This window comes from Dermacentor albipictus, chromosome 7 (genome assembly GCF_038994185.2).
Source record: "Dermacentor albipictus isolate Rhodes 1998 colony chromosome 7, USDA_Dalb.pri_finalv2, whole genome shotgun sequence".
Lineage (NCBI taxonomy): Eukaryota > Metazoa > Arthropoda > Arachnida > Ixodida > Ixodidae > Dermacentor > Dermacentor albipictus.
Window position 1 is genome coordinate 58,081,420 of NC_091827.1, and position 26,125 is coordinate 58,107,544.

Consider the following 26,125-nt stretch of genomic DNA (forward strand, 5'->3'; position numbering starts at 1 on the left):
CCGAAGTTTCGGAAATGTCCACACGTTGAGGCCCACCGAGCTCTGGCATTTGAGTTGTACCTCTGTTGCCTACCAACTAAAGCAGCCGACAGAACTTGCATCGTTGCAAATGACCTCCAAAGGATTTGTGACCCTAATTCACACACTTACATCTGAACATTTGAGAGTTAAATATGTAAAATCCTGCATACAATATGCATAGTTCGTGATGAAAGGCTTCAGCGCATTGCGTTAAACTATGCGGAAATTTGTGCCAAAAATCAAAATTCGGGCCATAAATTGTCAATGATGCGTTTTATAACACGTGACATGTGCAGGCATTCAATAATTGACCCAAAAGCCAACGTTTCTTGTCGTTTTATTAAGCGAGGAAAGTCAAGGAAAAGAAACTGCGGAAGGTTCGGTAACGTCAACAGTGGTGAATGTCACTGATAGAGAAAGGAAAATCAGAAAACGCTGCAGTAAATGAATATAAAACAATTGAAGGATAAGAAATAGAAAATAACATGAAATGTGAATGCAAGTCTTGATCGTATGAGTACACACGAGAAAAGTACTTCGGTATTTCATGTAAAAAGAATAAAAAAGACAGACTGCGCTAAGCAGCTCCATTACAATGTATCCCTCCACTCAATCTTGCAACCTTAGTTTAATGACCAAATGAATGTTCATTAAAGAAATGCTCTGAATTAGACTTCATCTGTATACCACTGTGCACTGCTCAGTACCTGTTGTGACATTCGGACCCCTAAAAATGAGGTAAATTCAACCTTAGTCACGGCTCGTGTGAGGCTTGACATGGTGAAATTTGCAGTTCTTCGGTCCATTAAATAAGTGACTCACGGAGAGGCATGCATTCCGAATCTAACGAGGTAACAACTCCTCCAAAGCCCTTCAGCCTGGTTGCTCGCTACTTGAGAAGTAATGAAACTAAAAAAATTGGGTGAGTCATGAGCGTTACGTGCCTAAAGTGCGGCGCGTACAATAGACGACGGACACCGGCGAAGTTGCACGAACTAGCGCTGACTTGCGATTTCGTTTCTTTTTGGGAATCATCTTTAAAAGAAAGTGGCAGGGGTTTGTCATCTCTGGCGTCTCTCGCGCGAGCTGCAGCGTGGCCGTGACGTACTACATCGTCTGTCATCGTATGTCTGCAACAGCTACAAGGAAACGAAGTGATGTTGCGTTACTGCACATTAATGTTCTTAATGCTAACGCGCACTAAAAGAGAAGGTTTCATGTTAACGATTACGTCGCAGTCCACACTTTACACAAGCATCTGAGTAGAATATGGTCTGTTAATAATGACGTGGCGCCTGCTCTGATTAAACTCTGAGCCACCAGGCGGTGCCACCAACCTGGCCGATCACGCTTACGTCTCCGCCAGCAATCTGGTGTTCAGCAAACGGTGATACGTCCACGGGCAAGCTAAAACTGTCGCACACTTCGCTGGCGCGCCAGGTCGCTTTCTTCAGCGGTCCTCGCGACTGACGAGCGACCGCACGATGGCCTTCAGGGGCGAGATGAAGTTCCTGGGCACGGTCCCGTTGTAGCGCGGCAGGACATCGAGGGAGCGGCACGGAGCCGAGTCCTTCTGGTAAGTCCCGCAGATGACGCTGAGTATGTTGCCGAACACGTTGTCCGTCGTCTCGTGCATCAGCTCGATGGCGTCCGGGTCCTGGCAGTGTTCCGCCAGGGCCTCCTCGCAGCAGTCGTAGAACTCGTGGTACTGGCTGAAAACGTGCGATAAAGAAGCGCAAAGCGCGGGAACGGTAATCAGTTGGCTACAGACCCCGTGTTAACGTAATCAGTCAACTACATAGCCCGTATTGTTTTATAGCGCAACTCTTAGGCGGCCGTTCCAGCGGCGAGCGTCGGCGTTGTCCCATGGCGTCGGCGTGACCGAACTAACACGAGCTGCGCAAAGAATGAAAGCGAACGCGGAGTGCAGCGGGAGACGAAAGAAAGGCGACAACTCCGGAGAACGGTGCAGCAGAACCATGAGGCGGAAAGCGGAGGGGAGACGATCCTGCGCATGCGCAGAGTTGCTGGTGGCCTAGGCATCCGCAGCCGCGTGGAGGATCTCATCTGCGTTCACGAGGGTGGCGGGAGGGAGGGGGGCAGGGTGCCGTAAGGTGGGGACGGCGACGCTCATCCTCGGCGTCGGCTGTTCACGCCAGTCCGCGATACCAGTGCGTGTGGCGGGGGTCACTGCTTCTGCAAGGGCTGATGGCGAGCAGCTACGAGTAAGGCTCGCTGTGACGCTCCCTTATATATAGGCGTTGTCGCCGCTGACACAGGCAGCACGACTTCCCCGCTACGAAGGGCGGCTATCGTCGTTTTTCGAACGAAAACGTGAGAGTAAAAGCCTAGTGGCGCGCAAGACGGGCTGTGCGCCAACAATGGCTACGATATGGGGAACGAATGGGGAACCAGCTGCAGTCATCAGGGGTGAGGACGACTTGACTGCCCTGTGCAACTGACCTATTTTGTCAGCGTATCTGCTTGTGTAACGTATTACACGACTTGCAATGGATTCCTTAGGATGTATTACACTCACTGAATTAGTCCGAGAATTCGATAATAAGCACAGGGGTTTTCTTCGGTGCTTTCACTTAAATGTGCAGTCCATTGGAAACAAGGTCGCGGAACTTGAATGTCTTTTCGAGAGGATGAATCACTGCTTTGATATTATCATGTTAACAGAAACCTGGCAATCAGATGACTTGGATGTTTTTCAAATTCCCGATATGAAAACGTTCTTTGTGCGTAGGCTAACCCGACGAGGTGGAGGCGTTTCTTTGTTAGTCAATAGTTCTCTTAAAGCAGTTCTGGTTGACGAGTTTTCTTGTGTAACTGCTGATTACGAAGTAGTGTGTGTTCTTTTTAGCAATGTCGTCATTGTATCCTGTTATCGTCCTCCAGATGGCAACATGCGCTCTTTTCTTGTTTTCTTAGATAACTTGCTTACATTTGTAAATGAAAATCAGTATAATGTTGTCATCGGCGGAGACTGCAATATAGATATGAATTGCAATAATGTAAAAAAATTTGAGTTCGAAAATTTGCTTTCATGTTATAACTGTGCCAACGTAGTAAATATTCCTACAAGGGTTACCATGTGCTCGCAGACCATTATTGATTTGTTTATAACAAATTATTATAAGTCCTTGGTTACAACAGGAGTGCTTTCGTACCCAATCAGCGACCATAGGCCAATATGCTGCTGTATTAAGACCGACAGTCCAAGAGTGGACACTGATGTTGCTTCTGGTTTCCAGCGTGTCTCGCAAGCTGCTCTGGACGCTTTCTATTTGGATATAAGTAACGTGTGTTGGGACAATATTTTTCACTCTACTGATGCCAATGTGGCTTATGATACTTTTTTGAGTTGTTTTTCGGCAGTATACAAAAAACATTTCATCTACAAACGACTGGAAAAGGTGAAAGGCTGTCGAAAGCCATGGATGACACGTGAGCTTTTGCACAAGATTGACAAAAAAGATCGTTTATTTAAGAAGTTTATGCGCACGCGTAAAGAAGTAGACCTAAGTGCATTTAAGCGGTTTAGAAATGCCTTAGATAAAGAACTTAAAAAATCAAAGGAAATGTATTACTTTCATCTATTTTCTTCCTGTTCTAAACGAACAGATGTATTATGGAACAAGTTGAATTCACTTATAGGACGGAGTGACAGGAAGGAACCGGTGACAGAAGTCTTGCACGGTGAGGGAACAGTCAGTGGTGACCGTATGGTCAACGTGTTTAACAACTATTTCGTGCAGAGAGATTTTGACACTGGGCCACGTGCATCCTACACAGCTCTAGATCCTCAAAATGCAAATACATTCTTTTTGGAAGCAACAGTAGAACATGAAGTTAGCTCTGTTTTCTTGGCGTTAAAAAACAGCCGAAGTTGCGATGCTGATGGGTTGCAAGTAAGGCCAGTAAAATACGTAATAAATAAAATTGCTCCTGTGCTGACATATATCTATAACTTATGTATTTCAACAGGTATTTTTCCATCCAAAATGCAAGTGGCTCGTGTAGTGGCTTTATATAAGAAAGGAGACAAAAAAGACGTCTCGAATTATAAACCAGTGTCGATACTGCCTGTATTTTCTAAAGGTTTCGAGAAAATAATCTATAATCGACTATATCCTTTCTGTAAGAAGCACGTGATAACGAAATGCCAGTACGGATTTATGAAAAATCGATCAACAGAACTAGCTCTTCTCGACCAGAAAGAATATATATTGGACAAATTTGAACAAAAACAATTTGTTCTTGGTGTTTTTATTGATTTTACGCAAGCCTTTGATTACATAAATCATAAAATTTTATTTGACAAATTAAGTCACTATGGCATTCGTGGGCTTCCCCTGATGCTTCTGAAAAGTTATCTTTCAGAAAGACGTCAGTTTGTGTCAATGAATGAAATGGTATCTGACAGAAAGCAAATAAGCTCAGGAGTACCGCAGGGTAGCATTCTCGGGCCTTTGATCTTTAATTTATATATAAACGACATAGTCCATATATCTTCAGAAGGTAAATTTATAATTTATGCTGACGACACTAGCATATTTGTTTCGTCTTCATCAGATGCCGAACTTTTTCATAAAGGTAATGTCATTTTAGAGGAACTAAGCACGTGGGCAGATAATAACCAATTAAAGATAAATGCAAAGAAAACAAAGGCTGTGATGTTTCATTCTATAGGCAGGAAGGTTTCAGTAGTACGTAACCTAGTTTATCGCTGCTCAGAGATAGAGCTAGTTAGGTCTATTACAGTACTTGGTGTGCATTTTTCAGAATCGCTGCAGTGGGATGAGCATATCAATGCGATATTACAAAAGTTAGGTGCAATAACGGGAATTCTGAACAGAAACCGCTACCTAATTCCGAAGTCAATAAAATTGTTAATCTATAACGCCCTCTTCGCTTCCTATCTAAACTATTGTCATTTGGCCTGGGGGAATACAACACAATCGAATTTATCGCGGCTATTAGTCATGCAAAAAAGAATTTTGAGAATAATTGAGAATGTGCCACTCCGGCATTCTACTGAGGAGCTCTTTAAAAAATTTAAAATAATTAGAGTACAAGACACATATGAGTATAAATTGTTGCGTGAATATCGCCTTAACTATGACTGTCATAATTCTATCTTCATGGGTTTGGTGAATCTCCATTTGAAGGAAGCATCATATGCCACTAGAACAACAGAACTATGGAATGTTCCATATTGTCACACTAGCTATGGTCGGCAAATGCTCCAAAATAAACTTCCACGTCTACTAAATGAGTTTAATAAAAAACAAATCGATATTCGCGAAGCAACATTATCTGACTTGTACACATTCTTTCTAGCCTAACATTGACCACTAGAGCTGTTTTACGATTACTATTTAATTATATTGTTTCAATGTCACTATTACTAAGCGTACATTGTTATGAAATGTGCTGTCATTCGATGCTGAGGTGAAGTAAAGTATGTTAACGCATGATGCCCTACGTAGGACAGTAACTAATGTGTTTAATTTTGTGGTTTCGTCAAGGTTTATGGCAATGTTGTGCTTAATATGTTTTGTAAAAGTGTACGACCATGTGAACAAGACGTGTGTGCCTCTGCTGTTGTCTTTCCAGCGTGGGGGCGAAGGACTCCCTCAAGCCATCCTTGAATGGCTTTTCCCTTCGCCTCCCATCACATGTATATGTGATAAACCAATAAAGATTCAATCAATCAATCAATATGGCACCAGAGGAGCGTGCATCGTCTTTATGGAAACAGAGCGCTGCATGAGCGGAGGTATGTCTACGGCAGCTTATCGTTACTTATCCTTACTTAGCATTATTTATCCGGTGTTAAAGAGGATATGAGCGTCACACTAAACCTACAAGCCAAAAGCGTTCCATATTTAGCTATTTCTATTTTCGGAAGTTCTGGTCTTCTTTTTCTTCCTTTACACTGCCAGGTATGGGAAGTTCGGCAATGCCAAACTATTACGAAAGAAAAACAGCAGACAGAAAGGCAATGAAATCGCAGAGAAGTGAGAAAACAAGTCTCTATTCTTCGTGCAGAAAAAAATATAAACAACCAAAATTGGTGTCTTGAAGCACAAGAAAAGCATAAGAGTGAACAGGTTATGGGAACATCAGGGACACTAAAAGGGCACGTGAAATACTGTTCACAGTGAAGCGATCAAGTCACTGTATGCTAGAAAATGTCGCGAGCTTTCTGGAGTTCCGATAGATTGCAGGGCTCCAAATTCAGCGTGGTTACGCACAAGCAAAATGAACGTATACATCACCGAAAGAGCATACAAATTCTCGAGAATTCAGTTTTGTAATTGGGAGGAAAGCATTTACTCACGCACCATGCACTTGGCAGCACGTGACTATTTTGAGCGAAGGAAACTTCCGAAATAGGTAACGTCGTGGCAACGTCTAGCCCTTTTCGTCGCATATATGTGCCAGCTTGAACATTGTCAAATTCTACCATATTGTCGAAGTCGCCATCTTGTCGGCTCTGATTGGCTCAGAGGCCTGCTACGGCTTCCCTGATCGGCTCAAAATGTCACCATTGCAGAGTTAATTTGGCATTACGGGGAAGCTTAAAAGTGTGCATAAAAGGTGCTCCAGACAGCACACCGCACGAAGACGCGCTCAAAATCGAGAAAGGACTCCACCCAGCAAAGAGTGAACACAATCGCCTGCCCGGCTGTTGCCAGCTGACGCGACTGCGAAAGATAGCTCGTAAGAGTTTCCTGGAATTACTTACTCCCTTCTCAAATCTTTCGGAAATCACGTACGGCGTTCACTCGCGTTTATACCGAAGGTCTACAAATGCATAAGAAGGTCAATGGAAAGGCGACGGAATTTCTATAACTTTTATTGATACGATACTGTCCTAGACTCTGCACGATGGCCTTCGCTTTGATGATATAGCCACAGTCGATCGCAATAACGGTGTGAGAAAACATTTATCTGCCGACATCTTTTGATAATAAATGGCGCCAAACGAATATTGGATCCAATATCAGCGGACGACAGTTTTGACTGCGATATACATATTGAACCAGCGTGGCTCCTTTGGTGCGCCTTTGATACCGCCGCCCCTTTACCTGCTACCGCCGCTGATTGAACACTAGAGCGTGTATTCGGTAAGGCCAACATTGCGAAGTTAGTTGTACCGCCGAACAGTGCTGGGCACCAGTTTCCAAACGATCCTCAGTGCTGCATCAGGAACGACATAAAACTTGTTCTCTCGTTCGTACACATCAATGTCTTATGCAATTACGCACAAGTGGACACCTAGCGTGACATCTGTCTTACCATATATGTGATATCGCCTTTAAACAAAGGTTCACGTTCTAACGCGGGAGTTTATTGCACCCAGGCTAGAACAAAGACGTTGGCTTGTTTCTAATGAGGTGCCAATCCGCTCCCTTGTCGCCGAAGAAAAGTGAACGAAGCGTCTTATACCGTATACTATAGCGGTACAACGAGCGCCTGCAATCGTTAGATGCGTGCCTACATTGGCATTTTACGATAAGAACGTGAGTTGACTTAGCTGCCGTTGGTCAGCAATGATTTTCTCTCGATGACATACGAAGTTAAGCCAAGAGGGACTATGAGGGTGCATGTCCCACGCTAGAAGCAGCCCACGCATAACGTTTACTCACAAACAAAATAAGGAAAGAAACACCATCGTAGCTACAGGCGCTGGCACTTTGCCACACGACCCATCCACGACGGTAGGCTATCTGTAGCTGCCTGATTGATGAACTTCGCCAATTATCCTGTCCAACTTGTGTCATCGGTATGTTCGCGGCGGTGTACAGAACTTGCGTGCGTAAGACAAATGGCGATACTTCGGCTCTACTGAACATCTTGCGTAACAAGTGTAGTAGGCCACGTGTTTGTGTCACGGAGGCTATTTCTCGTCTCTCTCGGTGAAAAGGAAAATTGTCCTCCACCCGACTAGTACCACGGATCTATTAATAAAATCCACATACAGGTGTTTATTTTTTTCTTCAAAAAGGAAGCTACTTAGTTGAAGAAATATTCATCCTCATCCGGGCATTGAACCCGACACCAACGCCATTCTTGGGTGGTTATGTATCATCTCAGCTAGTCGGAAGGCTTGAAGATAGCAGAGAGAGGCCGAATTTATCGATAACTCGAAACACAGGGCCACATATTATGGCAAATTGGTACTGCAGAAGCCCACAACGTGGAGGAAGCTTCATGACAGGGAAAAATTTTCATCAACTAGAATGTAGCACTAAGCTACAAAGGAAACCTATAGGGGTTGCTCGGAAAGAAAATCCCCATATCCGTATACAAAATACAGATAAAATTCAGAGGTCAGATAGCATTGAGGCGTACAACTGCTTTCTGAAGACAACATTTAAAAAACTAGCATGCCGGGAACGAACATATACGTGAACTTCAATTTGCCCTGTTGTCGGATTTCAGCGCTCAGTATTGTGCTTTTCACAGAATTGCCACATTCGGGCCTCTTTGTCTTACTTGTACGTATGCACGAACAGTATACAAGTATACAAACGTTTACAAGATACAAGATAAACTACCACTCTTTTAATAAAACCGCTTCGCTATGGGTACGCAAATGCTGCTTGTACAGGAACTCTAATTATACGATTTCTCGAGCACAATTGTCGTGAACCAGTCTAGCAAACAAACACATAATTACGGGCTGGGTATGTGCCAGTCGGTCATTGGGGGTCTTCAATGAACCTCTTTAATGCAAACGTCGGTCATGCAAAAATCCTTACATTTCTCCGATGCATAGCAGAATAGAAACCACTTCTCAAGGGTTCCTCAAGGCCAGCAACTCGACGTGTTAGCAGATCGCGCTGGGTATATGACACTCTCAAAGAGCGTCCTTCAGGGCAACGCTTCAGCGATGTGCGCCACACGATACACTGGTATGTGCAGCTCTTCAATGAACCTCTCGCCAGCTTGGGTTACCGAGTATGTGCCACGGAGTGTGCGGTAAGCGAGAGAACAATTCTCGCTGCTCGAAGCCACCGGAGGGTCGTGGTTCTCTTCTGGGAGTCCACGCGCAGGCTTTTCGGCAGTGCCACTGCACGGCGTACCACTCCAGAAAGAAGCGCGAAGGAGGAGCCCGGTTAACGCATGACGTGTGTCTGAGCGTTCGCACGTACCGGCGCGCCGCGCATTTCTGAGGCCAAACGCAGGCTTCGCAGTGGTGGCACCAGATGGCGCCGAGTGTTCTCAGGGAAGCACGAAAGAGGAGTCGTTCATAACACTGCATGCATAGCTCGTTTTGACTGGCAATATGCTGCGTCAGTACAGTGATTCAATGCTAACGTATTTCCTTCGACAGTAATGGTGAGTTGGGTTATGCCGCAATTTTCGCTGATTGCCTATGCTGCTGCGCGACCAAGCAAGCTGTATACTGCTCCCATAATACCAGGAAAATATTAGGGTCTGGTTTCTACGAAGCTTTCTACGAATTTTGTTTAGTGTCATACAGTAGAATAGGGAAAGTAGCGTTTAACCACAAAAGCGTTCTTTCTTTATGGCTGTCGCCTTCTTATGTTCTGTGCTATTGCCGTTCTTGATTGCATTGGTGTTTTGAGAGTTTCTTGATCACTGTGTCATTGTGTTGTCCTGGAGGCCTCACCTTAATGTCATTGTGAAGGCATTAACTGTACGTCTACTCGTTCTTTTAACAACTACGTACATAAATGCGTAAAACTGCGCCACCCATTCAATGAAACCAAGAGTAGCCGGCGCAGTACTTCTGCGGCCTACTCTTCTTCTATCATGTCAATAAAGAAAAACAAACAATAATGGAGGAATAGAGCGACCACTTTACAGAGCATACTGGAGAGGTTATAAAAGTGAGAAATAGTCAGGGTCACAAGACTGTCGCTAATTCGATCGCGCCGCACATATCACAGAGAGGCTCAATCGGTAACTGTCTAAAACCTGAATATCACTTTAGGGAAGGTAAATTTGGCACGTATACGAGGGATATTTTTACGAAATCTGCTAACATAGTTTTCCGCGTGGATCACGCAGAATAAGCACGAGAAGTTAATAAACTACCGAGGGAGATGTAAAAAAATTATCGCTGTGACCAGGAGAATAGATCGAAGCCCAGATTTTGAATAGGTATGGCTGAAACCTATCTCAACAGGTGGGCATTAGACGCCAACTCACCCATTCTGTTACCTTTCAAAGTTACATTAAATATTGCTTGGGAACCTTTAATTAAGGCCACTAGTACGAGCTGCATGCACTCAACTCCGGCAGTAGTGGAGAAGGGATTACACTGATAGCCTGTGTCGTGGGTGCTGAAACTCGGGACTCTGCCGGATTGTTGCCAGTGCTTTATTAAACCCTTTCGGCTATAGTGTACACATATGGAGACGCCACCTACTCTTGAATTCTGGTACTAGTGACGGCAAGATAAAGACCTTGTTCATAGCATTGCAGGTAAGCCTCTGCTGAACAAAAACAATACAAAAAGTCAATTTATTACAGAGGGTGACGCGAAACATTGCCATGTTAGAATGTGCACTGACAGGTTCGACGAGAAGTTGGACGTCTTGCTTTGCATCACTGCTGTTGATCAGTCTATTTCCTTGCATCGCGGGGGCCCTGGACCCAATAATAACCGCTACATCTGCGTGTAACAAATGTTCTTCTTTTCGTGATATGATGCATAGCGTATGGGATGTCAATATCCGTAATCAATTATGTCTCGTAATTGTGAAAGCTGTATGCACGCTGGTGTAATAGTCAGGTTGTAGTTCGAACGTTTTAAAGATAAAGTCTTTCTTGGCAAGTTTCCCGCACTTTTCCTTATTGGGTATGCATTCTTTCTTTTTTTTTCTATTTTGTGGGCCGATTACGGAGATAGTGCAGTCTAAATATAAGTGCCACTGGAAACACAGGGTATGTGACATTGGGTATGTGACACTGGGGCCTCTAGGTATAGGGTGGCTATGATAAGGATGATAAAGATGGTGATGAAAACAGCTAACAAAATGCGGGAGCATATGTAATCTCCAGTTGTCGTCAGTCATTCATTGTCCCTCCAGCATGGCTCTCACGAAAACGTTTATGGTTCACACACCCCGTTCTCAGCCCCAACTCTCTGAGGAAGGCTATCTGCCTGAGCAAGTTGGATGCGAGAGTGGGTGTGGTGTCAGCGTCTAGTTGTGTCACGCCGTCTTTCATCGACGTGAAATAGAGGATGAATCGCCTTCCAAGATTCTTTTTTTAGACAATCTTTGCATCCAGCTTTCCGAAACACATATAAAGTTGAAGTTCTCAAAACCATGCTGTCATATGTCGTGAGTGAAGGAAATTTAGTTTCAAAGGAGCACGGCGGGGCTACATTGGCATGATCCGCTTTGGTGGGTAAGTGCCTTCAACGGTCCTTCAAGCATTGCCCGCGCGCTTAGCTCATTCTGACTGAAGACTGTAATCAAGTAATCTTACCAACAACCGTACGGAATCTTGAGCTTTCGGGGCACACTGTGGGCCGTAACGTATAGGTCTTCCTGGTACTTCGCCACACAGCCGTGAATTTTTTCGCCAGCCTGGTTCATACACTTCACGTGCCGGAAATAGCCTGCGTTGATGCACAGAAAGAAATTGAAAATTCGCTCTTACCACATAACGTAAATTAAGCTTCGGACAAATAGGAACATTTGAAGTTTATCCCATGCTGTAAACGCTTAATCGACACAACTTCAATGTTGTCGGGAAGAGCGTCACGACAATCCCATCTTTCATACTCTCTTTAAAAGGGGATCCATTGTGAATGCGCTTAGCGTCTTCTTACTTTGTGAAAGTTTCTGGTTTTATGGGAACTTGCATAATTTTTCATGTTTTTCATGCTGTGACCCCACAAATAGAGGCATTTCCGGTAACGCACGCGGTGACGTTCATATGTCACCGATACAGAAGACTCTTACTAGGCCTATTCTATGGAAAGTGTCGCGTATGTTAGCTGAAAAGATTTTTGGTGTAAAAGGAAATCACTATCACAGCAGCTTTCTTCGGGCGCAGTCGAACTCATGGTGCTGAAATCGCGGGATTCGTTGCTTGTTCGAACAACAGAAAGGGGTGCAGGAAACCGGTAGGCTAGTGTCCGCTCAGAAACTCACCTGACGTACTAAAGCAATGTGACTGGTTATTTACCTACACCAAGTCCTGCGGTAACCTAAAAACTATTTAACTATAAGAAAACAGGCCTGCAAGGGATTTCTGCTTTCCTCCTGTTCAACAGCCAGCAAAATTTAGCTGGAAATAAACAAAATATTGTTCAGCAAGAGTCCGTCAACACAGGAAACCTCAGATTCGAAAAAGAAATTTCCTGCCACCGCAGCTATAGTGACTAAATTTATCCGCCAATATATGGCATGACGTGAGGATATGCAATTATGCGTGCGTCTAATAACAAAACCGATCACATGCATGTAACCTACTGTCACACGTAGCTTTTAAGGCCATAGTATTATAGGCGAACTGCCCCCACTTTGTAGGCATGCGTCCGATGAAAAGCATGCGCCGATCCCGAAGGCAGTGCAATCTAGCACAGCGCCTCAAAGCACAAGCTGTCACGAGGTAAGAATGCCAGAAACTGTCACGTGACGCACGCGCGAGTCGTTTTCAAAGAGCGGCTTGGACACGGCAGAAGCGCGCGTGCGATCGTGCTTCGATCCCAACATCATTGCAGTGCCATTGCGTCATCGACGACGCATTTCGTTGCAGCATTACAGGCGAACTTCGCCCACCTCTGGAGGCATACCTCACAGAAAACTCGAGGTGCGTTGAGAACACGTGAGCGCCCCCGTCCGAGTGTGCACGGAATCGCAAGTTCGTAAGAAACACGAGGTACGGAAGCATCACTCTGATAAATGAGGCAGTGCAAGGCGGCGTGCATGAGGCACCAGCGCGCACCTGTCGAGGCGTCACAGTGCTCACGATTTAAGTACGTTATCGCGTACTTAGATGCTCAGCAGTGTTAAGTTCTGTGCGCGAAGCAAGCGTACTTCTTCCTCCGCCGTTCTAGTCTGTATCTACTTTAATTTTGATGAAGTGGACTACCAAAACCTTAAAAGCAGGAATTTTCTACGGTTCCGAAGCACACCAATTTCACCAAAAAAAAAAAAAACACTGGCGTGGGCAAGGCTTAGAACCCCGTCGGAGCAGGTTTTTTGGGTAGGTGTAAAGTTAAAAGAGCATTAATTGAGGAGCCGCGCTATACTCACGCTTGTGTGCTGGGTGCGTGACGTCGCACTTGCCTTCCAGCTCTTCCAGGACTGCATTGACGGCCACCAGGGCGGCGCCTCGCGTGAATCCCAGCAGGCACTGCGTCGTGTAGTCCTTGGCGCAGGTGGCGCCCTTCAACTCCTGCCTGTAGAATGCGGAAAAGAAAAGGTTTATGCGCCATGCATGCTTACTGTTCACATGCTGCCCTCATCCTCGATCCTCGATTAGGCGCCTGTGGCGATTCCAGTTAAGCGCAATTGTTTTAGCGTTATCTAACTGGTCGATTCAATTCCAGAATATTTATGCTCCAACCTCGTCACTAACTGACCAGCTGCAACAAAATTTCACATTTGCCTAAATCCGTTATGAATGACCAGAATATGCCACTCAAACAATACTGCCAAAGCCGCAGGACTCGTAGTTGTTTACTTTATTGTTTACTAGACTGCTGTGCTGAGGCAACAGGGTTAAAAACTGACCAATCGGACCAACTTGGATCACTGATTAGATGACAATATGCATACGTATCTGCAGCTGTTCAACGAACCTCAATTACGCAGACATGGGTCACCGGAAACGCGGGACTTGGTAAGCACCGCTGTTCGCAGAAACTCGTTGACGCCAGTATACTTGAAGTACTGGGCAGGTGTCACTCGGTCTGTGGTGGTCCAAAGTGAACCTCTTAGATGTCACCTTGGGTCACTGGGCATATGCGTGTGCCGACCTTCAAGGAACGTCTCTGACGCCAACTTGGGTAACTAGGTATGTACCACTGGGAATGCGCCACTCTACATTGGCGAGACAGATCCCTTAAGTTTATCCGATGTTGAGCGGCATCGAACCCACCTCACAAGGGTTCCTGAAGGACAGCAACCCGAGACGTTAGCATGCTACGCCACAAATGCAATGAGTATGCGCCGCTGCTCAATGAATGCCTTTCACGCCACCGCTCTACAGAGCTGCGCCATGAATGCACACTGGGCAAGTGCCGCTCTTAAATGAAGCTTTCGACAACGTGGGTCACTGAGTATGCGGCAAGCGAGAGAACGATTCTCAACGCTTGCAGGCACCGGTGCGCCACGCTTGTCGTCTCGGAGGCAACGCGCGGACTTCTCAGTAGTGCCACCAGATAGCGCAGCGTGTCCAGAAAGAAAGTGCGAGAGAGGAGTCCGGTTGTCGCACGACGCGTTTGCCCGCGTTCGCACGTACAGGCGCGTCATTCATTTCGCTGGCTACGTGCATGCTTCGCAGCGGCGGCGCCAGATGGCGCCGAGTGTTCTTAGGGAAGCGCGAGAAGAGAGTCCGGTTGCGATACTGGCCGCACGCATAGCTCGTTTCGATGGTCGCAATACGCTATGTCCCTATATTTAATCAATACTAATTAATTACCATCGACAATCATCGTGAAATAGGTTCTGCGGCAATTTTCTTATCTCATACCGCTTCGAGTCCTACTATAGCACTTGGCATGGATCCGACGATCTTATCCCACTACGGCAATGACGTGCGCGCATAGTAGATACCAATGTAAAACCAAGCTGCAACTTATGTAAAAATTACGTTGTCGGTCCTGCAGCAATGTACGGGTGCAATGACGTCACTCACTTGCAACTCTGGGCAAGTTTCTCCGGCGTGTCGGGTATCTCGGGGCCCTTGGCGAACACGACGAAGTCAGTGCCGCAGGCATCGAGGACGTCGTCGCTGCAGCCGGGGTCGTCCTTGAACTGGGCGCGAGCGCACTCTGCGAGCGTTTACGTATTCTGATATCGATCGCCGTGCATACGCCCCGTGTGTAAAAAAAAATAACAACAATAAGTCTGCGCTCACACACTACGCGAGCATTTCAGTGGACTAGGCGACGGCCATATCTGGGCAGGCGTCTAGCCGTTATATGCTGTGTAGTTGTTCACGAAATGGGGAGGTAAAAACATTTGAATAAGTCTTGGTAAACGTTCGTTGGAGACGCATCGAGAGCAGCGCTTAGAGAGTTTCCCTTTGGACTAGTTTGTGCATGCGGTGAAAATGAGAGTCAGAAGAGAGAGAGCAAATGATAAATGAAAGGTAGGGAGGCTAACCAGGACTGAGTCCGGTTGGCTACCCTGCACTGGGGAAAGGGAAAGGGGGATGGAAAGATTAAAAAAAGAAGCGAAAGTCCACTGGGAATATCATTCGGTCACTCAGTCCGGATCACTGACGCTGACTCAATCCGGTAGCTTTCAAATATCGCAGCAGCGCTAAATAAGCGTCAGAAAGTACCAGAAAGGGCAGGGAGGTTAACCATGCAGACGACCGGTTCTCTGTCCCAAAAGTATTGAAAGAAGAAAAGGCCGAAGGAAAAAGCAGAGAGAGTTCGCGTGCATAGTAGGAGACGCAGGGTGCCTTATAAGCGTCTGCTCGGGTTCGTTTACTTTAGAGAAATCGACAGAGTTGGCACATACAGGGTGTTTCAGCTAACTTTATCCAGAGTTTTAAAAAATGCCGATGTACTCTAAGACGACGCGACCAAGTGCTTGTTGCTCACTTTTGCATGTAGTGTGTCACGTTATATTTTTGTATTGTGCCCAATTAGATAATTAGTCAATATTAGTTAACCATCTTCTGAAGCAACGAAGTTAGGCAAAAAAATTCTAATTTGAAAGTTATAGAGCGCTTTGCAAAACTTCCGACTAGACAGTTTATAACTTTCCATCTATTAAGTATTAGTGCTTCTCAGCTTACTCCGGATGCCCATGAAATACGAAAAGATACCACGTGGCATACCATAAGTTCGTTTGTGCGCGGAACGCTTGGGAGCAGTGCTATCAGGACGCGCAAGCCGGCATGTCACGTGGTGTATATATATATATATATATATATATATATATATATATATATATATATATATATATATATATATATATATATATATATATATATATATATATATATATATATATATATATATATATATTTCGCGGACATCAGCAGTAATCTGAAAAACACTGATACTTAATAGAAACTGTTTATTCGGACGTTTTGCAAACCACTCTGCAACTTTCGAATTGGATTTTTTCGTAGCTTCGTTGCTTCAGAAGCAGGTTAAATAATCTTTAGTAATTACCTAATTAAGCAAAATACAAGAAGTAGCGTGACACACTACATACAAAAGTGAGCAACATGCATTTGGTCGCGTCGTCTTAGTGCATCGGCGTATTTTTAAACTCTGGCTAAATTTAGCTGAAACACCCTGTGTAAGCTTTCTTTGTTTATGATGGGTGAGGCCAAGCATCCCGGATTTATGCTTCTGCAAAGGGTCGAACGTCCGATCAGGCTGACTGCGCTCCGAAGAGGCTGACATCGTCAGTCCAAGTGAGTGCAGCGGCAGAAGAGGGGCTTGAGGGCCTCTTCACATTCGCAGTGGTCGCATGTGGTGGAGTCAGCCATTGCAATGAGGGCGTAGACAAGAGAAAGTGGTTGCTGGAAGGTACAGAAGCACCCACAGGTAACTTACACAGTGAAGAGTGGTTACGGGTTACTGGAATTCGCACATGGGTATTCAGAAAGAAACAGGGCGCTCTAAAGGGACGGGAAAGGAGGGCAAACACTTCAGCTGCATGTGCGAAAGCTTAAACAGCCGCAAGAACTTTCACATGCAGTTTCTATGTATCAAACTATGTATGTATGTTTGCACCTAACGTTTTCTCGCTTACCTGAGTCACTGCATACTCAATGGTGGAATGACTAGCGCATCGGACTGCTGTGCTGAGGCAACAGGGTTAAAAACCGACCAATCGGATCAACTTGGATAACTGATTAGATGACAATGTTGTTGCCCCTTCATGGAGACCATCTAGTACCCCGACAACTAAAACGCCAGAATTTATTTAATTAATTTTAAATATTACAAATAGTATGTTTCCTTTCCTTCGTTTGTTATGGCACACGTGAGCTACGTTACAGGAAAACAACTTTTCGCGGAGCTTTGGGCAAATAATTCGTATTAACAGAGCTAGCAAAAGGCAAGGACAAAGAGAGCGGTTGGTACGTTTTTCGTGTCACCTCGTGTTCACCTTCAATTGCTGAGCAATTGGTTGTCCGGTGCGACAAAGCCGGCGATGCAGCAGCTACGAAAATTTCCAATTTCATCCAAATAAATTACTCAGTCGCACAGGACGAGAACTTTCTTTGTACTTGTCTTATGGTCGTGCCGTTAGTAGATTATCATTAATTGCAAGCTATAACCCAAAGCAATACTTCCTTTTATTAAAAGAGACTTTATTTGCAGCTTAGCGCGGACCATGTTTTCTGCCTGCCGCGTTCAAGGGAAAACGTACCTTTCGTTCACAGACACTGATCGAACTAGCCAAGAGACTCGGTAACATTATAAACAGCGTTAGAAAGTTCGTCGGCCGATAATGTGGTAATGTCGTCTTCTAGCTAAGCTGGCGCCATCTTTCGGCGTCGCGTAATTTTTAACAAACAATCAAAGGCCATGCCAGACAGTACCTGGCGAGTCAACGGGAACTACAAAGGAGAAAAGTAAAATGAACACGAATGGAAAGGAAAGCTAAGATGGACGTTAACGATGCACAGAGGCAATGCATTTCCTGTGCTGACATACTAATGGGCTCGAAGTTGTGAGTCAGTCTCGACGTTCTCCAGAATTCCGGTCCCAGTCTTTCGCTCGTTTTCTTTCTTTTTTTTTCGCGGAAAGAGGCCACTCGCGGTCAGAGCTTTTAATCTTTAGAGGAATCTGCCAGCATACTGTTGAGCGCCAGGCAGCTGCTCTCGGTAATGTCAGCTCGCGCCGCCAGCAAAAAACTTTACCGCAGCTGTTTCCACTTGCTTGGCATGCAAGTAGCACGAAAGTTACGTTCGCAAACACAACCTCTACCACTACAACTTCGCTCAACGCTAATAAGAAAAAGAGCGGATTGCTTTCGTGCCGATTCTTTAAATAGGAAAGTATAGCGTTGCAGACATAGAAAGACGCAAGAGACAAACACCACGAAGAAGGCCACTGGACTCGACATATTTGTGCTTAAACTTGGCCGTATTTGTGCGTATTTCGAAATGCGCTACCAGACAATTTCATCCCTCAGTGCGCAGGGAAGGTTTCCTGAGAAATGGAAAAGTGGAAGACCAGTTCATTATCTCGACGCTGTGATCGAGGAGTAGGAAAGGAAGGTAGGGCAGGAAGGTCAACCTGGCTTGCCTTTTAAACTGGTGTTAAGGATGGTGTGGCGAGATTAAGGTAAGGAATACATATGATAATGCATTTCTTTGTTCTACGGAAAGAAAATACAATGATGCACTGAAGTAAACAGACAGAGCTGGCGTGACCCACAGCCCAATCAACATCTGATTAGTGCTTCGACAGCTACACAAGAGCGAGATATATACTTTACCGTCTGCAACCTTTGTCCTAGGAGAGAAAGAGAGAGAGAGAGAGAGAAGCCCTCTATGTACAGATATGGACAGAAGGTACACACGCAGCTCCGAGTTAGCTCTGTCCACAGAACAAGATAGAAGATGCGCTACTGCGTATATCCTCACAGGACATTATTGGTCACGAAAACCCATCTAAGCCAGTGTCAACTAAAACGTAATTCAATAAGATGACAAACCCGCCGTGGTTGCTCAGTGGCTATGATGTTGGGCTGCTGAGCACGAGGTCGCGGGATCGAATCCCGGCCACGGCGGCCGCATTTCGATGGGGGCGAAATGCGAAAACACCCGTGTGCTTAGATTTAGGTGCACGTTAAAGAACCCCAGGTGGTCAAAATTTCCGGAGTCCTCCACTACGGCGTGCCTCATAATCAGAAAGTGGTTTTGGCACGTAAAACCCCAAATATTATTAATAAGATGACAGATTCCTGCTGCAGCTGGCTCGGCATGCCCGAACCCAGTACTTTGTATATAAGCCAAAGTTCCTCAAGCTATGACTCGGCGCCGTTGCTCAATTTGATAGATGGCTCGACAATAATCAGATCGCAATCAGAAGTATTACGTAAACGTATAGCTCGAACGCTACGTTAAATTTCTGATACCCGTCTTCGCTAATGATGGGCCGCCAAAAAAAAATTCCTGTTTAAAAATTTTTGAAACATTTCAAAAACTTAAATACATTCAGTTTTCTTTTTATTCTTATATGGTACGTAGGAGATGTTGTCGCCTTCAGTTCGCGCCGGCCACGGCTCTCCACATGGAGATTTAGAAGAAAGATAATTAACTTAAACGCATAAAAACTAAATATCAACTCCAAATCATAATAAGAGAAAGTCCAGTCACATAAGTACACTAATGGCACACTAAAACTTAACATAAACTAAAACATAAACTAAACATAAGTGCATTAAATGGCACACTCAACTCAGAAACACAGAAACAAAACGTCCAATCACACTGGTGCACTGGCGAAAAGATAAAGTCCGGTCACGCAACTACACTGAAATCAGGGCACATAAGAAAGCAAGGATTGGATTCAAATGAAGGTGCATGAGTCCAGACATTGAATTAGCCATATTCGTCATACTCGGGCAAAATAAACTCCCGTAGAATGAGCTTATCGTATTTAAACACTCTACTCAATAGTTTCCGCGAATATTGCTCGCTTCTAGAAATCCTTGAAGGGCCCGTAACGCTCGTCTTTCCAATGAGTAAAAATGTTGGCCAAGGACCTAAGATCTTCGCGATGCTCAAGGTCTTGTTGTCTAACTTCACTAAATCACGTGCTAAGCGTTACCTGTGTGTGCAGTGTCACGTACATTCCACCAGAATATTATTTGCATCCTCATCTCCATGGCCACAAGTGCACTCCGCACTATCAACTCATGCAATTTTACGTGCAAAGTGCTTTGTGTATGCGGTACCGAGCCGCAGAAGGTGAATGAGCGTTTCAAATGCTCTGATTGTATCTACTGAGGACGGGAATTATAGTTGAAGCGATGGGTCAATGTGAAATAAATCTGAAGATTTCGAGTTCTAATGAAGCCATGCCGCTTTGCAACCACAGGCTGAGGCACGTACGTCTTGGTATGTGCCGCAATTCACCTTACGTTAGAGGGAGATCATCTGTGGCGTTATTAACATGCGCTTGTCCAGTTGTCTTGCCTGCTGCAACATTGCCAGGCAATGTGGCGCCTACGTGGTTGTCTCGTGTCGTATTCCTTCGTACGCCGTTTTATTTGGCGCCTTCGTTCTAATCATGCATAACCAACTCGCCCACCAGTGCGTGCTCAGTTTCCAGGCACATTGCAGTTGGCCAGGCGTCGATTCTAACTTTATTGTGCGATTCCCTTCAGTTGCTTTTGTGAATTCTTTTAGTGTCTCGTAAACTAACGCCATGTTTTGGGAATGGCTGATGTCACGATGAAGTGAAGACAAAGCTGCCTGCGAGTCACAAAGCATGACCCATTGTTCCCCTCTTCGCATTGAATTTATGTATGCATGGTAACAAATACAATATCGGAAATAGCTCTGCTGTTGTTTATGATGTCATGTGAGATAGTTTAGACGTCTGTTCAGGTTTTGTCATGCTTAACAAGATGAATGGAGTATCTGTGATATCTTCAATTTCAATCTCTCCACTGCAAGATATTTGTAGCAGAACATAAGGAAAGAATAAAGGGAAAATCAGACATCCATCCGTTTGTAGCAGTTGCTACAAAAGAAACCCATACGGGTTCCTCGAAAGAAAAGAGTACAGAGCCCGTTTGTTTTATAATTATTATTGTTATGATTATTACACCACAAGTGAAATGGGCAACAATTCTTCTTCGGTGGTGTCTTCTTTCGATACTTGTCTGCAGTCGCATCATGTCGACAAAATGCACTACTGGTGTCGCAAGGACTACTGCAATAAGCCATGCATCCGCAGTCACGACTGCAACGACGGCGAGTCATGTGCCAGCAATAGTCTCGTTTCGCGATTTCTTCGAACGATAGTTGTAGTCGCGCGTAATGTCTTTCCTGTGGCGGTCATCTTTTTCTTTTTTTCAGGCGGCAAGATAAAGTTGGCTCCAAACCAATTCCCGTCATTTGCGTGCATCGAGTGTCGATAAGACGAGCGCTCGGGGAGCGGGCAGCCTTGCACGAGCTCGTCTTGTCGCACTCGCCCATCTCGTGTTCTTGCCTCCTCTGTTTTCAGATGCTTATTTGGGTCAACGGCGTGCGTCCACCGAAGCCTTCGTTTCTTGGCACTTGCTGCTACGTGTGCGGGGCTGGAGAATTTTCTGGCGTTTGCGTCGAGCGTCGCGGAAATTGAGAGTAGCCTCCTGGTGATGCAGTGCATTTTCTGTTTCTGTTGATGCCTTGATAAACATGAGCACGTGTGTGTGTGTGCGTGTGCGTGTGTGTGTGTGTGTGTGTGTGTGTGTGTGTGTGTGTGTGTGTGTGTGTGTGTGTGTGTGTGTGTGTGTGTGTGTGTGTGTGTGTGTGTGTGTGTGTGTGTGTGTGTGTGTGTGTGTGTGTGTGTGTGTGTGTGTGTGTGTGTGTGTGTGTGTGTGTGTGCGTCAGCAGAAACTTGCAATTCCGTTTTTTTATTGCCTGTGGCAGATGGCGCTATTCTAGTAGATAATTTGGTCCACTCCAAGAGGTGGACATTACCTGCACAAAAAATTGCAATTCATAATCGAGTATTCAAAATAAGTCCACTACATAAGTTTTTGACTAATTACCTTGTGACACATTGCAATTCACACATTCTATCGGGTGAGACTGCTAGGCATATCCGCTAGAAAAGAATTGTGTGGATGACAACATTTACGTGATATGTGCCATCAAACTTTCGGCAAAATGCAGTGTTATTCCACTTTAAAAAAAAGCGTCGATTCACGCACTGAAGCACAAAAGTAAGTGGAACGTCAATGCATTTTCCGCAACGTTGGGGAATTGATATCTCGAAACTAGTGTCATTCTGAGAATTCGGTCCAAGTGGATCTGCCTTGCGAACTTCCCGGCTAAAATTTGTAAACGGCAATAAGTGCCATAAGGTAATTAGCTAAAAATTTAACTAGTGAATTTTTGTTAATTAGCCGATTATGCATTCCAACTTTTCTTGCAAGTAGTGGCCGCGTCTTCGAATAGACCAGCTCATGAACTAGAAATGTGCTATCTTCCTCAGGCAGTCTAAAAAATGTTGAAAGTGTTCGCTGAAACACCCGATATATGAAAAAGCAGGCGCAATATCTATGCTTACTAGAAATATTAAATATCGGCATATGAAATATACTGTTAAGTATAGCCTCTTTTGGTGTGGTATTGTAAACTCTAACCTCTGAACTCGACATCGTCTAAAATTGCTTGTAGCAAGCTTAATGTGAGCAAAGCTCACATAGTTCAAGTCCTCAGTGACAGCTGGAGCAAGAACGCACCTCTTTTTCTTCGAGTTCAATCATTGTGCCTTGAATTCCCCATGTAGAGCATTAAAGCAAGTTTTAAGTCTCTATAGACGACACTCGAAAGGCGTTCTGGAGGCCGCACCTAGATGCAGCATTCTGACACATCGTCGGCGCCTACAACTTTACCGCTTTCTCAAAAAATGCCGAACGATCGGTGACCGACGACTAAGGGAACAGTGGCATTAACCTGCAGCAAAAAAAAGGATTTTTTATATGTTAGAATTCTTCGCAGATCCTTCGCAGAGACTTTAGGAGACCGCCGGGACGTACAGGTGCGGTCATAAGTTCCCAGGCCAAAGCGTGTTCGACAACGTTCACTCTCAAGCAAGGTGCGGAGCTCCTGGAGTAATTTTGCCGCTCGGAAGCTGCGGGTGGTGAAAAACAGTGTCCCTTACCCTCTTCACGAAAACCTTGGGGTTCTTATAACCCGTTGCATGACATGCTACATGGGCACGAAGCCAACGTGTTCGCGCAAGTTGTGGCCTGGAGACTTTTGACCACCCGCGTACATTCGCTGGGACGTTAAGTCTGATTCGCGGGCGACGCTGAAGGGAACAGGCGTGCCCACTGAAAGCGCCTTCCCAGCGCAGCAGGATTAGCGCGCGAAAGCGATAAGATTTTGACCTGAAGTTTCGCTCATTTGTTCGTTAGAAGTGTCAGGTTAAATGTGCAATGCGGAAAGAAGAATGATAGGTGTAACGTTAAGGGATAAGAAAAGAGCAGATTGGGTGAGGGAACAAAGGCGAGTTAATGACATCTTAGTTGAAATCAAGAAAAAGAAATGGGCATGGGCAGGACATGTAATGAGGAGGGAAGATAACCGATGGTCATTAAGGGTTACGGACTGGATCCCAAGGGAAGGGAAGCGTAGCAGGGGGCGGCAGAAAGTTAGGTGGGCGGATGAGATTAAGAAGTTTGCAGGCACGGCATGGCCACAATTAGTACATGACCGGGGTTGTTGGAGAAGCATGGGAGAGGCCTTTGCCCTGCAGTGGGCGCAACCAGGCTGATGATGATGATGAAATGTGCAATGTCTCTCTCTCTCACTCAGCTTTCCTTATTAGGCAAGCTGCCCCAAGTGTCCCGGTTGCTTACACATTGCCAACGCTGCGCAGAAATCCGTGCATTACACGGCCCTAGCCCGGACCCGGAGCCAAGGTCTATTCCGCTGGAGTCGCCCCAACCGGGGCCAAGCGTATCCTTCCGGTTATGGCGGGGCCATCGTCCCAGTGGAACTAGGTCCTAGGTAGGCGCCTTACGAAGCGACGACCACCAGACCCAGCTCCGGGCCGTCCAGAGGGCTCACGAAAGGGCGGAGGCTCACGGGCTTCCCGTCCTAACGTGGGTGCGGCCCGCGACCCCTGCCGACCACTAAACCAAGAATGGGTGGGGAGGGGTTCCTCAGGACTCAAAGAAGTTATTTCCTCCTCCTCCTCCTCCTCCTCCTCCTCCTCCTATCTCTCTCTCTCTCTCTCTCTCTCTCTCTATATATATATATAGATATATATATATTAATGCTTTTTCAGTTTCTTGTTCTTTTTCGTTAGATACAGATAGGAAATGAATAATTGTAGTTTTCTTTATTCCATATTTTTCCACAAGTAGGGTTACTTTTGTACGCCGCCTTGTCAGCACAAGATAATGGTGGATAGCAGGCGGAACCCAGGCGTGCGTTGTTCTGACCGCGAGCGTTCCTATGCGCATGCAGAATCACGGTTTCAGTCGGTAGAGGCTAGTCAAACAGGGCTGATTGTCTCTCTATGATACGTGCGTTAGGGTTGCGGCTAGACCACCTGGAGCTGGAGGAGGATAGCTAAGCGGGTTGGGAAGCTAGAAAAAGGAACTCAAGAGTGAGCAGAAGCGGAGAAAGGCGGTAGAAGACGAGTTAGTCGACGTAGAAGTGAAGCCAAGGATTGCCATTCCGCAAAACAATGGTGAACGCTTCGAGGCGAGCACCGCGCGCAAGGCTGGCTCCGAAGGAAGAACAGCCAAGGAAGCCAAAACCACCACTCCGAAAAGCAGTGGTGGACACATCAGGGCTCATCATCATCATCATATGCCTGACTACGCCCACTGCAGGGCAACGGCCTCTCCCATACTTCTCCAACTACCCCAGTCATGTACTAATTGTGGCCATGTTGTCCCTGCAAACTTCTTAATCTCATCCGCCTACCTAACGTTTTGCCGCCCCCTGCTACGCTTCCCCTCGAACTCGGGAGTTATTGGTTTCGAATGGCAGTGCCGCCGGAAACCCACTTTCTTTCTTCTTTCTTTTTTTTAAATATAGAGACGTGTTCTCCGGCCTAGTGTTCGGCTTCTTGCGGGGCTTCGCATTTCGAATAGGGGCACTGTAGCGATTCCTGGGCGTGGTCTTTGGGTGCGCCCTACCCAAACACAGATGTTCGCCTTGGCTGGAAGCGTCCGGTGCGGCTGTAAGGAGGCAGACAAGAGCTGCCTCCTCATATACCCACCGGTAAAATAGGCAGAAGCGAGTTTCCTGCCCTGTGCTTGGCCACGGCGGGACCTCAACGCTTGGAGTGAGGTGTTTCTCCCCAACTGGAGGAATTTCGCGCACGAGAAGTTGCAGTCGTTTCCACTCGATCACGTCGTCGGATACCTTAAGTAAACGTTTAGAGACACAGGGCTAATCTGGCGCAGCCTGCTCTATAGCGAATCGTCAGAGCTCTCTCGGAATATCTTATTTTGTTATAGCGCAAGCTTGACACGGACAACAGAAGGCACATCTGACACACACAGCGCTGTGTGTGTCAGATGTGCCTTCTGTTGTCCGTGTCAAGCTCGCGCTATAACAAAATAGGATATGCCGTACCAACAAGCTCCTATTGCTATCCTCATCGACTCTCTCGGAAGTTCGAATAGCGGGCAAGGCAACAAGTGAATGCAGGCGCGTCCGATTGCGGGTCAGTAATAGGATGGCACAGTTCAACTCACCCTGACGACTCCACAGCGTGAAGAACACGATAATCAGGCGCAGGTATTCCATATCGGCAGAACAGGCATAAACCGCTATAGTACCAGCCACCCTTCTCCTGGAGTGACGCTTCCCTTTTGCACCGGGCTAACGGCCCGGCACATATTCCAACCAGAAGTGACTCTACGCTACGCCTTACTCAGGAACACATTCGTATCGACTGCCCACGTCTCGCGCACTTTCTTTATTCGTCCGCTTATTCCTTAACCAGGGGCCGCTAATATCGGGACGCGATGACACAGTTACGTGACATGGAACCGCCCATTGGATAACGTTCCTTCCCGTGCCACGGCCGCAACCAACTTTCGCCGTCTTTGCGGGCACGCATTACTTTTTTTATATGTATTATTCGCGCTCTGTACTTTATGCTCGCCTTGACTTCGTTCCGAACGCGTTTTTTCTCGAAGCCTCGCGAGACCCGTGCACCGAAGCCTGTCGGGCGCAACTCGCACGGTGTTTTTTTTTTTTT

General features: G+C 45.8%; 1 protein-coding gene across 1 annotated transcript; it reads right to left on the reverse strand.

Moving 5' to 3' along the window:
- Positions 1-339: 339 nt before the first annotated feature.
- On the reverse strand, positions 340-25,920 carry LOC135912657 (uncharacterized). The gene is made up of 5 exons (XM_065445146.2): positions 25,617-25,920; positions 14,890-15,025; positions 13,284-13,429; positions 11,506-11,638; positions 340-1,733 (listed from the first exon to the last, which is right to left on the reverse strand). Exons 1-5 carry the CDS (start codon positions 25,666-25,668, stop codon positions 1,472-1,474), a joined length of 729 nt encoding a protein of 242 aa, XP_065301218.2. The 5' UTR covers positions 25,669-25,920; the 3' UTR covers positions 340-1,471.
- Between the last annotated feature and the right edge of the window lie 205 nt (positions 25,921-26,125).